Source organism: Metopolophium dirhodum, chromosome 2 (genome assembly GCF_019925205.1).
Source record: "Metopolophium dirhodum isolate CAU chromosome 2, ASM1992520v1, whole genome shotgun sequence".
In the NCBI taxonomy this organism is placed as follows: Eukaryota; Metazoa; Arthropoda; class Insecta; order Hemiptera; family Aphididae; genus Metopolophium; species Metopolophium dirhodum.
Window position 1 is genome coordinate 11,941,637 of NC_083561.1, and position 16,797 is coordinate 11,958,433.

Below are 16,797 nucleotides of genomic sequence, written 5' to 3' on the forward strand. Positions count from 1 at the left end.
TATAATATAAGAACATATTATATTATAAGAACAAAATCGTTAATGTAATGAACATGAAGTAAATACACAATATTAATTATTATATACCTTCATGCGATTCACAAAGCATGTTCGCCTACATTTATTTTCTTTGATAATGAATAAATTGAAATTTCGATTTTTAGTATTTTAAGTATACTTAATTAAGGATCATATTTTTAAATACTTAGATTTTATATACTTCTTAAAGAGTATTCCGTATTCCTGTGGTGGTACCAACTTCTTTTTTCATTTGATAATTACTCTATTTTCCTGTAAACTGTAAACAGATAAGTTTTTGAAAATTGATGAATCTAAATCATAATACAAACAAGCCGTTTTTATTTAGAAGGGAGGCTATGTGTGATTATTGAGGGGGAATAAGCCACTTAACTATTCCAGCCTTCTTATAGTTGAGCTCATGTCCATAATCTATATCCGTTGTTCATTAATAAATTAACTATCTGCAAATTTTAGTTAACATTTATAAGATATCGGTATAACATTAATATGGTAGAAAATATAAATACACAGTTATTTTCGTCTTATTTTCTTTTAATAAACTAATTCATAATAAGCTATATAGACATCTGGCTATAATTTAATTAATACATTTTCATTTTAATTACTAAATATGTTAAATCATGTCATAATATTATATTATTATAAATAATATCTTGGACCATAGTATCAAGATTTATTTATTTTAATCAAAGTTTTTAAAATCTATTATTTACACTAACTAGGCGCCCGATGAAAGGTTAACCGAACAAACTTAAGGAGAAACGCTGGTTATGACCATCGGGGAGTGTCCATTCCGCGTGGAACTGGAGTGACGCCTATAACGAGACATACTGTACCGAGGGCAGCTACAGGTGGGTTGTCGGCCTGGGATGTCATGCGGCTGATTCCGTGGGACGTGGGCCTTTGCGTTGACCAGGCCATGTTCTCGTAAGGTCACGACGACGACTTATCGCGGTGTATACTACAACACACGGCCGAACGCGAAACATACGGCGGAGCAGGAGCTGGATGAGCTCGACGGCGGTGATAAATATGAAATATGGTATGCAGCGATGGCACTTGCAGCAGACGCAGATACAGGAAAAGGATCAGCAGGACGAGTTTAAAGATCAGCCACTGCCAAAGGACCACCAAAAGCATATTAGGTAATAAAAATGTCGGGAAACCAGCCCTCCCGTGAGCGACGGCGGTTTCGTTCCGATCCAGGTTTCATTAAATCTCACACCTAAATGCTAAAATACAATTTCAGATAGTATTTGTGAAACATACATTTCTTACACACCAAGTAAAAATAAATGATCAGGTTAAATTAATTTAGGTGTATTTAGTGTATTTAGTTCAAATGTTTGACCAACGTAAAGTTCTGAATTTGTGATTGATACATCAAAGTTTTTCACAAAACTATATTACAAGTATAAAGATGCCAACCTATATACACTTACTTTTTGAAGAAGGTGGTTAATACTTTTAAACATTATATATCCTAATAAAATGTAGTAAACAAGAGGTTTAACTCGGTTTAAGTTTTCACTGATCGTTTAAGTGTAGTGTATACTACAACTTAAGTATTTAAAAGAATAATCTCTTGCCTCTGCGAAATTATTTTTGGTTTTTGATTAACACGCGATCTATACCACAGCGATGTGGTGTATACTGTATTTATAGGTTTAGGTATGATGACGGATCTATAATCTATATGGTGGTCAACCCCAATATATTATATTTACCGGATATTCGATAACACATTTTAGATTTTTTTTCTGTCCCATTGATTTTCATTCATAAGTATACATCGTTAAACTAAGATTAAATCGTATATAATATTTTCTAGACTTGAAATCTCCAACGCGTATAGGTACCTACTGTCAAGGCCGTACTAAGGTCTGGACCCCCCCCCCCCCAAAAAAAAAAAATGTCATCAATAAGTCTTATTTTTAACCAAATATCAAAACCTAAACTCAATAAAAATACAATATACATGTTTTGGACCCCCCCTCCCAAAAAAAAAATTTCTAGATACGGCCTTGGGTTCTGTTAGTAAGTTATCAGTTTGTTGCACAAACATTTAGTACCGCAATGTATATTACTTGCAGGATGATTCTATAAGCATGCTTAATCCAATATTTCCCTTTAATAATATAAATATTCAAATTTTGAGTTTCGAAATTTTGAAGTATACGTAAGTAGTTACAAAACCTTGTATACAGTCTTATCAATATAAGGTAATAATATATGTAATTCTATTCGTTAACGAAAAAAATTAGGGGACGTGAGTGAGATTTTTCCATAGAAAATAACTGCGACTAAAGTCCACGCCCTGATTTAAAGATGTATTTACGCTAGTGAAGTGTTGACCATAAACATTTAGTACCCACTTATTGAACCATATTAGTTTAATTCTCTGTTAAGATAACATTTATGGAACATTAAGTTTTTATTTATATTGATGTATATTAATACAATATGAAATACATAAAATAATACTTTATAAAACTAACTAACTATAATTAAAATATCATTTACATGAACGATAATGATATTACGTTATACAATGTACACTGTCTTTTCTTTTCTTACAATTACAATTTAAAAATTATACCTAAATTGTCTTAATTAACTCTGAGTTATTTCTTTTGCTGTCCACATGTGTTTACATTTACAGTAAATAATCCTGAAAAATATAAAAATTATAAATATACAACACTTTTTAGCATTTATATAATATATTTACTCACATAAATATTATTAATAAAGGAAAAGTTAAGATTATATTTAACAAAAACACAGCACCGGGTAAGTATTCAAATGTTAAATTATACGTTGTACTGTATAATGAAACTAAAATGAATGACATGAATGTGCTCATTAATCCTTGGACAGAATTTAATCGACCTAATATACATAAATAATAATAACACGACATTTAAATTCAATTAAAAAATTGTAAATAAAGGTACATTATTATGAAAATGTAAAGATATAGGTACTTACCAAGTTTTTCGTTTTCTACGATTTTAGATGTCAACGAAGTAGAAATAGTGAGTGCGGTCCCATGGAAAAAGTCAACTAATGGAACTATAAGTAATAATTTTAGTATTAAATGTTAGATACAAAACGCTTAATCTCATGCATTATAATAAGAAATTGATTTTTATATTTACTGATGTATAGTTGCCAAGGTTCGTTGACAAAAACGTAACACACTGCTGCAAGAATATCAAATGTGCATGCAATGTAACCTATAATTGCATCATTTATTTTCAGACGGTGGCTCAAAACAGTAACAGAAAAAAGTGTACCTAGAAGTTAGATTTAGATAAGTAGTTGATGATCATCATAGTTAATTAAACAAGATGATATTAATTTACGATGCTATATTTAAGTAGGTTACCAGGTGGCCGATACTACACCTACATCGAATCTGTTTTCATTTTTAATATGTTAAACTGTAAAAGGACGATTGAATTACCTAAATTGGATTCAAAGATTTAAATAAATGCATAATTTTAATTCATCTTACAAAATATTATAATAGCTGATGCGAATTAAATAAAAAAATTGTACCTATATTGGCTAAATCTTATGCAATATTCGAGAGGTCAGAGGTCCTGTCATTAAATAAAATCAGGTACCTATAGCGCTATTGAAGATTCCATATTGCCAAATTGGAAACAGATTGGAACATCATTGGATTGGAATGATGGAAAAATTGAAATAAGGAACAGTGAAAACTGTTATTATTCACATATAATCAATAAATTATATACCTTGTGGCTTGTATAATATAAATTATTTACTAGTAAACGCATAAATCCCATCTACCTAGATTAAAATAGTGACACAATTCAAACAAATCTAACTTAATACATTGTCTTAAATTATAATAATTCAAAAACTTCATATTATATTTTGTTTTCTCATACTATGATATTATTATGATATAATTATTTATAACTAAAGATTTTTCTTATAATTTATTTTACCTACTATTTTATTTCTGAAGAGTTTGTTATCATGTCATTTATATAGATAAAAGATTCTTTCATCACGAGCGATGCAATATTTTGGAAATACCTACTAGTTAATTACATTTTATTTTTTAGTTTAAGAATAAATATTTGATTACTTCTTATTTAATTCTTTGTACCATATTTTATTGTGTTAATTATTTATTACTGATAAACATAGAAAATTTTAACAAATAAAATAGTAAATATTCGAAAAAAAAATAATTAAGAATTCCATGTAATTCCTTATATTATATTGCCTGTTTACAATTAGTTATAATCTCCTTGTATATATATTTTCCTGGCAAGATGGCGTTTCAACGAATAAATATGTATGTAACTGTTTATAATTGGTTTTTTTCGAGGTCGGTCACTGCAGTTTTGATAGACGTGTTGATTATTGTTAATCAAACGAAAAACATTCTTGAATAATAACATTTTATCAATAAATTTCACAAAAAAAACGGGTTCCTACCACAAACTAATGATATTAGACTAGTGATTGTGCAATATATAATAGCATGCAATTTATTAAAATCTGGGACGAAACTAGGCTGTTTAAAACTGAGTTTCCCGATTATCTCCCAAATACGTCCAGGATAACGTATCATCCAAGTGTGTCCCTTGAAAAAAGAAAGTTTTTTTGACGTATTGGGGAAATATATTACCAAGACGCGCTCTGGTTTCTATCTTCTAGTTCAGAATGTATAGATATAGTTTTATATTGGTTATTTTACTTTTTTTAATAAATTATTTTTGGTATCGTAACTTTATAGGGTTGTATAGCTTATTATGTATACGTTGGTAAGTAAAATTTCTACTAATATTATCAAATACATACAAATATTGAAGCAAAACGTATACGAAATGTTGAGAAAATACATTCAACCTGATAATAGTATCCGGCAGACTCCACGAAGGAGGAACCCGCCTAACCATCAGTACGACAGGCGTCGACAGTGCTCCCAGTGTTAATTTGTCTTCCCAAAAGCGTCGTAGATGTACCGAATATACCAAATATTCATCTCCAGAAAAAGATATTTTTTTACGTCAAAAGAATGCGTCGAAGTAAAATTTTTGTTTACAGTTTATTTGTTAAGTGCGTGTTAGAGTGAGGCTGGGTCACAATTATGTGATTGATTGCTAGGTTTCCCATGCACGTGTTGCATGTAAGGACCGGTTCTTTTGTGATAAGGAAGGAGCGTATTAGATTCGTGTATCGTATTCTACACTTTTTTTTACAAATTTATTTTTAAAAATATGGGCTGCAATCAGAACGATATTTTTACAGCTGGATGCAACTAGTAACAACCTGAAATTGCTTACACTCCAAAAATCAACAGGTAGCGTGTTTGCGAGTATTGGACACCATATAGATAATAGAAGAATGGATTGGCCATACAACCTTATCATGTGGGAATGAAATTAAATATTTAAAAAAAAAAATGAATTATTAGTAAATTTAGTACCTACACTGTTATAAGAATTTTAATTTGTTATTAATTATTATTAACAAAGTGTCAAGTGGGATAATATACACACTACACAGTCTGTACCTAAGTATTATATCATTGTCTATTGATAAACTATGTGTAATCTGTATATTAGTAACCATACTAATTTATTACTGTATATAATCTTAAATAGGGTATCATAATATAATTATTTACTATAAGAGCTTTATAGTAAGTTGTTGAAATAGGTAATTTACATTTGGAGTGATAACAATTTGGCTTCCAGCTACGGACTGCGTAGTCCTTTGGGCTATGGCCTGTGATAAAGGTATATGGTACATAAAAATGGAACAATCTTGGAATATCCCCGTTTGAAAAGGTACTTTGGGACGCGAAAAGCAATGACCCTTTTAATCTTTCTTTACACCATTCATCCATCAACTGATAATAATCTTGGATGCACCACAAAGTACAGTCTTATCGTTTTAAGAATTTAAATACAACTACTAAATCAGAACAGTAAATTTGAAAATATTAACATAATTCAATTATTCAATCGAATAAAAGTAGTCAGTAGACCAACAACTTTCAGCATCTTGGCGGCCATATTTCATAATATTTTAAATAGTATTTTTTTTGTAAATCAATAAATTATTTAGAAAATAACTACTCAAATCGACTATAATGAATATGTATCACATACATTTAGCCACATTGGTACTTTTCAAGTTGTAAATATACTAAAACTATAAATATTTTATTACAATGATAAATTATCAAATAATCTGGAACCTCTAATTAAATATAAGAAAAAAGATAGATTATTAAATTGAACTATACAATATTCTGTTTACCTACTTGAAAACTTCAACAGTTTATAATTATTACATACAAACAATATAGAGATAATTAAAACTTTTAAACACTTTCGAAAAAGAAAATGTCTATTGTTCTACCTATATACCTAGTATTATCGAATGTTGGGTATAGTTGGGATACTTACATTTAATAGTTTTAAATACGCTGTATAAATCGAATAAACACTATAAAGTTAAATTACCTCATTAAAATTTAGCTCTAAAAACCAAATCAAATCAAATAATCAACGTCTGATTCAATTATATAAAATATAATTTGAAATTAAAATTGAAAAACCAACGCATCATTGGGAACATTGGTATCCGTGAAGGAGGGGGGGGGATGGAAAATGTAATATTTTTAAACTAATTATAATTGAAAATTTTTATTTAATCAAAATTTTTTTTGTTGGGAGGGGATCCACTGACATCACGACATACTCCCACAAGGTCACGTTATTCAAAAACTAGTTATACATAATATATACCTACTATAATTCAAACCACGCACTATTTACATATTATTATTTTTTAGATGAGGACGGTATTAATTCAATCCTACCTACAATAAGATATAATAAACATATTCAAACAATAACAATGGTTGCATAATAGTTTTCTAATTTAATTTTGTTAAGTACCATTATATTGTTATACATTAAAAATTATATTTTTATATTTTATTAAATAAAATTATAACTCACCAACAAATATCATCAACATTTTGTAAGCAGCAAAATAACTGTATTGCACTTCATACCATTTAAATTTAAATCTCATAAATAAATAGGTGACAGCATATTCACCTAAAACATTAAACAATTTTAATTTCAACTGAAAATATTGTACTTACTTAGTGTATGATATCATGATAAATTCAATAATTTGAAGAGTTCAAATAAACTGTATGGAAATAATAACCATTTTTTATACTAAAAATGTCCAGGAAAACAAAGAACAACACCTCAAAAGTTCTAAATATTTAATTTGTTGAGTTTTTATTCAAATTTTAAAATGTGAACACTCAAAGTATGTCCTGCACATTTCCCTATAATACTGACTAATTAGTTTTTCTTTGATAAACTGAACTAATATTGATATTATACAAAGTGTATCAGTGATTCAAAAGTCTTTATACAATTTTAAAAGTTCATATTTAATTTAATTAAAATTGATTAGTATTGTTGATATTATTTATTTTTTGTTCATAACTCATAATAATATAGGTAGGTACTTATAACTAATCTAACTAATATGGCTATACATCGGACATACCGTTAATGATTATAATTTGTATGATATATTATACAAACCCAGTAAACGTGAAGCAAGTAGGTTTGTGAAATTGTTTTCAAAAAATATCGATAGGTAGTTTTATACGCTATTATACATTTTACAACATAAACAATAATAAGAATTTAATACTAAATCAGAGATTGGCAAAATACTTCCAAAATAATATTAAAATACAAAATGCATTTGATTTTAATGAGTAATTTCCAAGTACATTGTAAAATTATAAGTTTAAGTATTTTCAATAAATTGATAGTGGTTTTTCAAAAGCCTAATTGTTTCGATTTTTCAGATAACGTTGACCTAGCTTGATTAATAAAACATTTATTCAATCGGTCCTAGTCCTTGTATTAAACGAATAAAAAGTGTCTAAATCAGTGGTTATATTTATTTTCAAAATTAAGATTAAATAGCGAGGTGAGAAAGTAAATATTTTTTAAATAATATAGTTTCAATAAATTTAGTGTGTTACAAATGTTGAATATAAACCCAATGACAACCCATCACACATCTATATTCTTTGCTGTAAGTATTTTTTGTTATTTGTTCATCTCGACACTGTCGTCCGTCCGCTAATCATTACAAACGCTTAAAAATATTCTGAATTATTTACAATACGCGTTTATCAGCAACGAAAATAAAAATAAACTTGATTATCCGTCTATCTTTACAATGATATAAAGGTCATATAAAATTTTTTTTTCTGTTTTTGAGCTAAATAAATTTGCAATTGGGTGAAGACTTTTGAATCAACTGTACTGCATCATTTTTTTTTTAATTACAAATTATAAATATGCTACATCATAATTTATAAACATTACCTTCATTCATATTATATTTCACCATATTTTCATACTAAACTTGTTTTCCTTAAACATTTGTCTAAAAAATAAACAAAAATTTAACTTGAAAGCACGATTAGAGATATATATTAAAAGTACCTCTAATCGTACTTGAAAGTTAATTTGTAATTTTTATAACTATACCTACCTACGTATTAATTATTTTTTAATAAATACTATAGGTAATGCAATTTTTTAAACTTATTATTATTTATCATTGTGAAATAGAAACAAAAATATATTTGTTTAAGTAACTAAAAAAAAAATTTTATTCGATTCCGACTAGGGTACAAAATGTTATTTATTTTATGATTTATAATTCAATGTTTACTGATTTTTAAACAATCGCTGCTTTATCTTTATCTTTTTTTTGTTCAACGTATTAAAAACCAAGGAATGAGAATTGATATAATTCTAGCTAATATTATAAGAATTAGTAAGTTCTTATATTAGTTAGTAATCGGGAATCGAAATATTGAAAATCATATTTAAGCTAAACAAATTTCAAATCATACATATTATATGGTATGCTCGTTATAACTAATACATTTAAAAAATAAAAATAACTATTATTATATTTCATTATAATTTATGACTATAATGCCTAAATATAGTAGGATGTATTATGAGAAATTCACTGTTAAATATTGAAACTTATAAATTATAGGATCAAACGGATTTACTATTTGTATTCATACATTTTCAAAATATTATTTAAATTATAAATTAACTTACCTCCAATTCTTCCCACTAAAACAGCCTGACACATTAGTAATGCTGCTAACGTGATTGAATAATTTTTACTGCTTCCTTTAAATACATTCAAATAATTTTGCATAAAATATTTTGGTTTCAACCAAACAACATTTTTGTCGTAAGGCATAGAAGTGTCTTTAATAAATATTAAACCAACCGCAAAAGCGATTAAATTTAACGAAATAGGTACTAAAAATGCACCATAAAATCCTAGACCAACGTTTAAAAACCCAGCCAGTCCTGTTCCAATTAAAGTACTTATAGTGTAAATTGCATTTATGATTCCGTATTTTAATGTTCTGGATTCATGAGTACAATTATCTGATATATACGATATTAGACCTACCCAGAACATATTTCGGGAACCGAATAACCCTGGTGTTACGGCTTCAAAAAGCGCAGCGATTTGTGGAGACCAGTTCCAAAAATAAACATTTAAAATGCACAAACTATCAGTTAAGACTTGGCCTATAAGTGGTATTAAAATCAATGGTCTCCGACGTCTGCCATGACTGTCACTCCATGGACCTGAAACGAATTTTATTTATGTATTAACTCGCAACTATATTTACACATCGATTAGTATGTGTACAAAACAAATAATATATAGATATAAATATATACCTACATTATACATTCATTATAAAAAGGTAGTGAATATAATATTTGGATGAAAAGTTGATTGATCTATTATAACTTACTGTATTATTTGCTATAATATGTTAATAAATATACCTTATAACTACAGTTATACAAATTAGTTTATACAGGTATTCCAATTAGTTTTATTTTGATTTTAGAAGTCTGGTATGTCATCAATTGGTATTTGGTACATTGTTATTAATATTATTTAAATAATTTGTTTAGATACTTAACCTGTGTGGCTGTGTAATAGGTTACCTATAGCTCAAGCACAATATTACCTAGTATAAAAATTGTAGAGTATTTTTCATTTTAATTTAAATTGAGAAACCAATGTCCATCAAATAATGTAGGTATAGTATAATACACTACCATGTACATATTACAGACCGTATAATAAATATTTATGTATAAGTAGGTACTAAACAATTAAACAAAATAATACCTACTTTTTTTTTTTAAACGTGTTCCCTGAATAATTAAAGATACTTTTACTGAACCGCGCGGTACAATATGTAAGGTATTTTAATAATATTTATTATTATTATTGTATTTAAAATTTACTAAAAAATAAAACCGATACCGATGACGAGTGCCGAAATAAATGGGAAGTATTCAAACTATTTCAAAGTCATAAACATAAAACTGCATACCAAACGAACCCAATATTAAATCGAAAAACTTGAACTCGTGAGCGGCCTTTTGAACTCGAACGGTAATTTCTGGTGACTACAACAGTCAACAGGTGGACAGGTATTGCAGATAAGAAATAAGCAACCATCGGATCTTCATTGGCATGGATAAGAAGGACACGTGTGATAATAACCGTCCGCAGACACGAGCTGGATGTTAACAAATATTACGATAATCATATTGCATTTCAATATAATATAATTCAAGTACCTAGGTATATGGTTACACATGTACGACCTAACAATACCTACTATGTACTACAGTAGTCTAGGTCAGAGGACACAACCGTTTGAGTTTTTTTTTAATCGCGCGAAGATATCGTATTCTAATGCATATTGCTGTCCGTCGACCGTCGTCGTTGTTATCGGACAACAGTTGTTGTTATACCTACCAACTGCTTATTGCATTTGCATATCATCTATAGCGTACATTGTTACATACTATGTTATTATTGTTATTATTACTATACTACCCATACAATAGTATGAATGTATATTAATGATATTATCACGATGCGCCGCCGACTTACCCGCGAGTATGATTATCACGACGGGAATGGTGTACTGTATGGCCGCTTTCCACGAGTATATGGTGGACACGACGTGCTGGGCGTGCGCCTCGCCTTCGGTGCACTCGCCGAACGGCACGGATGAGTTGCACGCCTTCCGCAGCAACAGGTTGTTCTGGAAGAACGCGGACATGGACAGCGACACGGAATACAGGGCCGTCACGGTTTCCACGAAACACCCCATGATGGCCTCGTCTGTCGTCCGTCCTGTGCGGCGGTCGCTGAGAGAGTAACCCTACCCGCCGGGTTACGCGATGCACGCGGACGAGTGTTCAGTGGCGGCGGCGGCGGTAGCGGCGGCGGCGGCGGCGCTTCTCCGAACACTAGAATCAAACGATCGCTTATTGCCTACGATCTATTACAGTGCACGGCCGCCGGTTATCATTATTTATTTGTCATCGTTCTGCGCAAACAACGGTAGTTGACTGCCATCGTCGTCGTCGTAGCCGGCCAAAGTTTTCCTCTCCCACCCACACTCTATCTGCGTGTTATGATTTATAATATTGTGATAAGTATGATATAGGTACCTCGCCTATATACAGGGCGATTCACTGAGCACGCTCATGACAATTTTTTTACTTAATAATGAACTAATTACGTACCGACTTCTTTTTTTCGTACGACAGTCATTTTATTTTCTAGTAAATGTTAAGCAGATGACTTTTATCGGACATTTAGATGTTTCTAAATCAAAATTTAACTTTGTGTACTAAGAATAATATGTTTGGAAAATATGGGGCCTATGATGATTTGATAATTGTTGTAATAATTGTCCGTGTAAATGAGTAACTTAGGTAGGTACTAGATGAAATATTACATCTATTTATTTTTTGTAAAACCATAATATTTACATTTAGATAACTCAGAAATAAATTATTACAATTTAGATTTGAATTCAATAAAACAAGAATTTAAATAAATTCATAATATAAGAAAAATTTGGTGTGAACATGCTTCGTGATACGCTCTGTATATTACAATATTTTTTTTTACATCTGCAACATCGATAACTTGTCGTTATAATAATAGGTAATATCATGCAATTTGAACAACGCGTTACGACGATACGACGACGGTAACACACATTATTCCTTCGACCCACCGCAGAGTGCAAGGATGTCATCTGTGAAGCTTTTGCATACTGTACATGCTCATTGTTTATTATAGATTTGTTGTTAACACGAATATTATCGACATTTTTATGGTTTTATAAGTTTTGAAATTATAGTTTTTTTTTTTTTTAGATAATGTTGTTTTTCCTTACTTAGATATATTTTTTAAACATTAGGTGTATAAGTACTATGATTTAATTCTCATAAATGCTCTATTAAATTTCCTTTTGTTAAATCATTTTAAATTGAAAAAAAATATTAGTTTTCTTTATTTTTAAATTATGTTTGTGTGTACTAAGTACTTATTATTAGTTTTTAATTGATTTTATGACGTGTTAAATATAATGTATAATATAATATGTTTTTTGTTGTGCCCAAACGAGTTGCACTGTTTAGTGGGTACTTAATACTTATTAGCTATTCGGGTAACATTATATAAAAATATTAAATACGTTGGTCTTTGCCCTTTGGTATTATTCCTACAATCCTACCTAATATATTATTATTGTGCATAATATTGGTCCAGTGTAAGAAAGACTAAGATAAACTTGACATCTTCATATCGCTACCGTGGTTCCCACCCTCAGAGCTCCCAATAGTCATGGGTGAACGGGTGTTTTGTCTACGAATACTAATGTTTACGTGTTTTTTCCCTATCTGTATAATATAAATAAGCGTCTAATCCCCGGAATATTGGACACCACACGTCATGTTGCAACTACCAATGTATTGGTCGCTAACACCATTCTGTAGTTCTGTATAATAATATAACATTATCTCGTTTCGTGTTATGTATACTCGTTTGAAACTAAATAGCTACGAAGCCCATAACGTGTATTTGTTTAAAACTGTTGGCAATATTATGGTTTCTATATCGTCGAATACTAGATAATGTTGCAGCTGCTGCTAAATCGACCTACCAAAAACACTATTATCGATTTCGATTAATGTTTAATATATTCTGTTATCTATAATCCGTTGCAGGTCAAACGTATTTTTCGGAGCAACATAGATCAAAAACCTAATTTATGGTGGGAAAAATTTTAAAAATATTTAAAATAATATTATACCACATATTGTATATTATCAGGTTGGCCCATCAGTCATATCTGGTCTATCAACTGCAATAGTATTATTAGCAAGATTGTGAACTTAATTTATCAATCACAATAAGTAGGTACCTTTAATTACTAATAAGTGATGGTCTAAAAATTAACATGTAGTTTTATTTTGATTACTTTAAAAAATTTAGTGCATATAACAGCTTAAAAAAAATTATGAATTTGGTGTCTTATATAAATATATAAAATAATAATTAAAAACATAAAAATATTATTAATTTTAAATATTATAAATATTATAAGCACGACTATTTAATTACATTTTTGTTATTTTAAAATGTAGAGGTACCATTCAAGCCATAAACATAATATATAGATAGGTATAGTAATAATATAAAACAATATATGTTTACCAGACCAATTTCATTTCACGAAGTAACACAAATTGAAGACATGTGAATGTTTACAATTAGCAGCACACCTTTCAAATAATTAGCAACAATATTATTAATTACAATTGAACAAATCAAAAACTTGCTATCCGGTGAGAAATCAACGTCTTCGTCCACACGCGTGTACGGTAATATTATAATATTATCACTGTTATCACTTGTGATTGCATATTGTACGTTATGGATCTGAAGGTTTTTTCCTACGATAAATACTTAATAGTTGTATATATAGACGCATCATAACATGTTGAATATATATTTTTATCATATAGTAACTGAATTCTTACCACTTCCATCGTTCTACCAAACGATCAAACCGGATAAATCAGGAATAAATCTAGAAATCAACTATTAGGTAACGACGTCTACGGCATAACATATTGCATCGTGGGACATTAATTATGTGTTTATATATTAAGCATATATTTATAACTGTTAGAGTACGTTAATATACAAAATATTATGAATGGCCTGTATGAGATGCAACCTAATTGATTGTGTAATCGTGAAAGTTACCTACACAATACTGTGTTAGTATGTCTTCGGATAGATATAAGTCAGGGGTCTCCAACCTAAGCTACAGCCCGCAGGCCGAATTTGGCCCGCCAAGGTTTTTTCAATGGCCCGCCAAGCTAATTAATGTTTTGAAAATAATATATTTATTATTTTATTAAGTATATTATTTTCATTTAGATTTCATTGTTTTTAATTGATTGAATTATTAATTATTAAATATTAATTATTAATTATTTATTGCTTTTAATTGATTGAATTATTATTTAATTAGTTATTATTTTCTTTTGGTGCTATTCGTAACTGCTTATAGGTAATAGTAATTTATACGTATATACTAAGTTTACTAACACTAACTAATAATAGAAGAACCCGTTATAAAATGAAAAAGTATATAAACAAACATCAATGTTTCTAAATAAATCTTATCTATCTTATCTTCAATTTCTTAACCACTCTATATTCCTCTAAAAATGTTGGCCCGCGATGCCAAAGCGTATCTCAAATTTGGCCAACCGTAAAAAAAGGTTGGAGACCCCGGGTACAACCGATTGAGTACAGAGTAGGCTTATACACCTTGAACCTACCATGGTTTTAAGTAAAATATATTATGTCAATTATAATGATAATAAAATAATATGATACTATTTGCTTTTTGTTTAAGTTGAATCTTATATAGTGATTCTTGAATTTGATTTCTATGGTTATGTGCCAATGATCCCTTGAGTGCATTCGTATCGATTACATATCTTCATCGTTAATATTTACTACCTATGCACAAGCTTACATTTAAATCAATATCAAATAATAAAGTAGATATTTGTGACTAGGTTACGTACTGTTAATCTGTATTACTAGTTTTGATCTGTTTTGAATTTTTTTCTCAGAATTTACACCTCAAAGATATAACAAATCCCCTTTCGAGACCAAAAAAATACCTATTACTATTGGCTATTACATACATAAAGATCAAGTAAAAAAATCTAAAAACATGTATATTAAATATTTAGTTGGAGCTTTACGAAGTTGATTTATATACCTATTTGTGGGTCTCTGGAATAAATTGAAAATATGATACTGTCGACAAAATCCATTGTTTCCACCAATTTACCCGACAAACTTGTGTACATATATCTTAATTGTTTTTATTTTTACTTGCCATTTGACCAGAGATCTACATAATATGACATTGCTCTGGATAGTGTAGTTAAATAATTGAAGAAAATTGTTCACAGTTGAATAAAATAATCAATATATTGCATAGATACACTTGTTCATTTGTAATAGCTAGTGTAGTACAATTTATTATAGTCGTAAGGCATAAAGGTGTATGCAACTCAACGGCTATTATAATACATCTGAATATTCTGTTTCTTGGACTCTATGGTATTATTATTATATATTTATATCGTGTTTCCTATACTTTTTTTCCTATACCAGAAGTCCTACAATTTAGCCAACACCCTTGTTGCTGTTTTTCGTAAGTGAATGTTGTTTTTGTAGATTCGGTAGCTAGATACAATATTCACAATATGAGCAGCACTTCAATAATACAATATTAGTATTGGACAGTTAGTCATCTTGGGTTTATGAAGCCAATTAATATTTCTATGTGTCTCGGCACGGCGCAGTGGCTGAAATCAATCACGCAACGTGATTTTGCGTAAGCAGCTCCTATTAGTTCCCGGATGGGTGACCACCCGGGTCCATAGTGGCAAAAACCTTGACACACATACACGTGTTGCCAACCAACCGTACCAACCTTTATAAGCGTTACCCCTACAGTAGCTCGTGGCCAAAGTTGCCGGGCTCTATATTTTATCCCCCTGATATACATGATATGATATAATAAATACAATCAGATAGTTTGGACTTCAATAAAATAATGTAACTTCGTAAAAATATTGAAAAAATTTTAATTTTATCTATAGATAAAGACTTTCAATGGCCGAAAATATCATCAATACAGGTTATTTATCAAAGTAAAATATTAACAAAAATGTTTATATTTTAAATATAAATTTAAAACCATTCAAAAAATGTAATCATAATAATTACGTGTTTTATTCCAACTAAATTTGGATACCTTACTAAGAAATATTTTAAGTGTTAACATACCTAGGTTTTAAAATGTTTTAATTAACTGAAGTTAAATGTCTTTAACAAGATACCATATTATTGTGTTGTGTAAATGTATAAACTATTAAATACTGTTCAAATTTTTTAACTTAAAATCCATAATGCAAAATTTAGGCTGGTATATAGGCTTTTTAAAAGTATTTTTTACAATACTGGCTACCACTCAGTTTTGTTACTTTATTAACAAACTATGGAAAAATACAAACTCTTGAAAATTATGATAATATATTACGTTCTTTGTTTCTAAACTTATTTTAATACAACCCACAATATATTCAATTTCCATGTACAATGTATGTACAGTAACATTACGGACAATAAATTAATACCTTAATAAAAACAATCGTCATTTGTAACTATACATTG

At 29.3% G+C, this 16,797-nt stretch overlaps 1 protein-coding gene across 2 annotated transcripts; it reads right to left on the reverse strand.

The window, feature by feature from the left end:
• Window positions 1-2,031: 2,031 nt before the first annotated feature.
• LOC132939066 (proton-coupled folate transporter-like) lies at window positions 2,032-13,910 on the reverse strand. Of its 2 annotated transcripts, XM_061006081.1 has the most exons (8): window positions 13,741-13,910; window positions 11,116-11,477; window positions 9,231-9,779; window positions 7,065-7,166; window positions 3,204-3,341; window positions 3,034-3,117; window positions 2,778-2,934; window positions 2,032-2,713 (listed from the first exon to the last, which is right to left on the reverse strand). In XM_061006081.1, the coding sequence occupies exons 2-8, from the start codon at window positions 11,336-11,338 to the stop codon at window positions 2,656-2,658; spliced, it is 1,311 nt and encodes a 436-aa protein (XP_060862064.1). In that variant the 5' UTR covers window positions 11,339-11,477; window positions 13,741-13,910; the 3' UTR covers window positions 2,032-2,655. The 2 variants fall into 2 exon arrangements, with proteins under 2 accessions (XP_060862064.1, XP_060862063.1); XM_061006080.1 differs by lacking the exon at window positions 13,741-13,910 and having other exon boundaries at window positions 11,116-11,621.
• Between the last annotated feature and the right edge of the window lie 2,887 nt (window positions 13,911-16,797).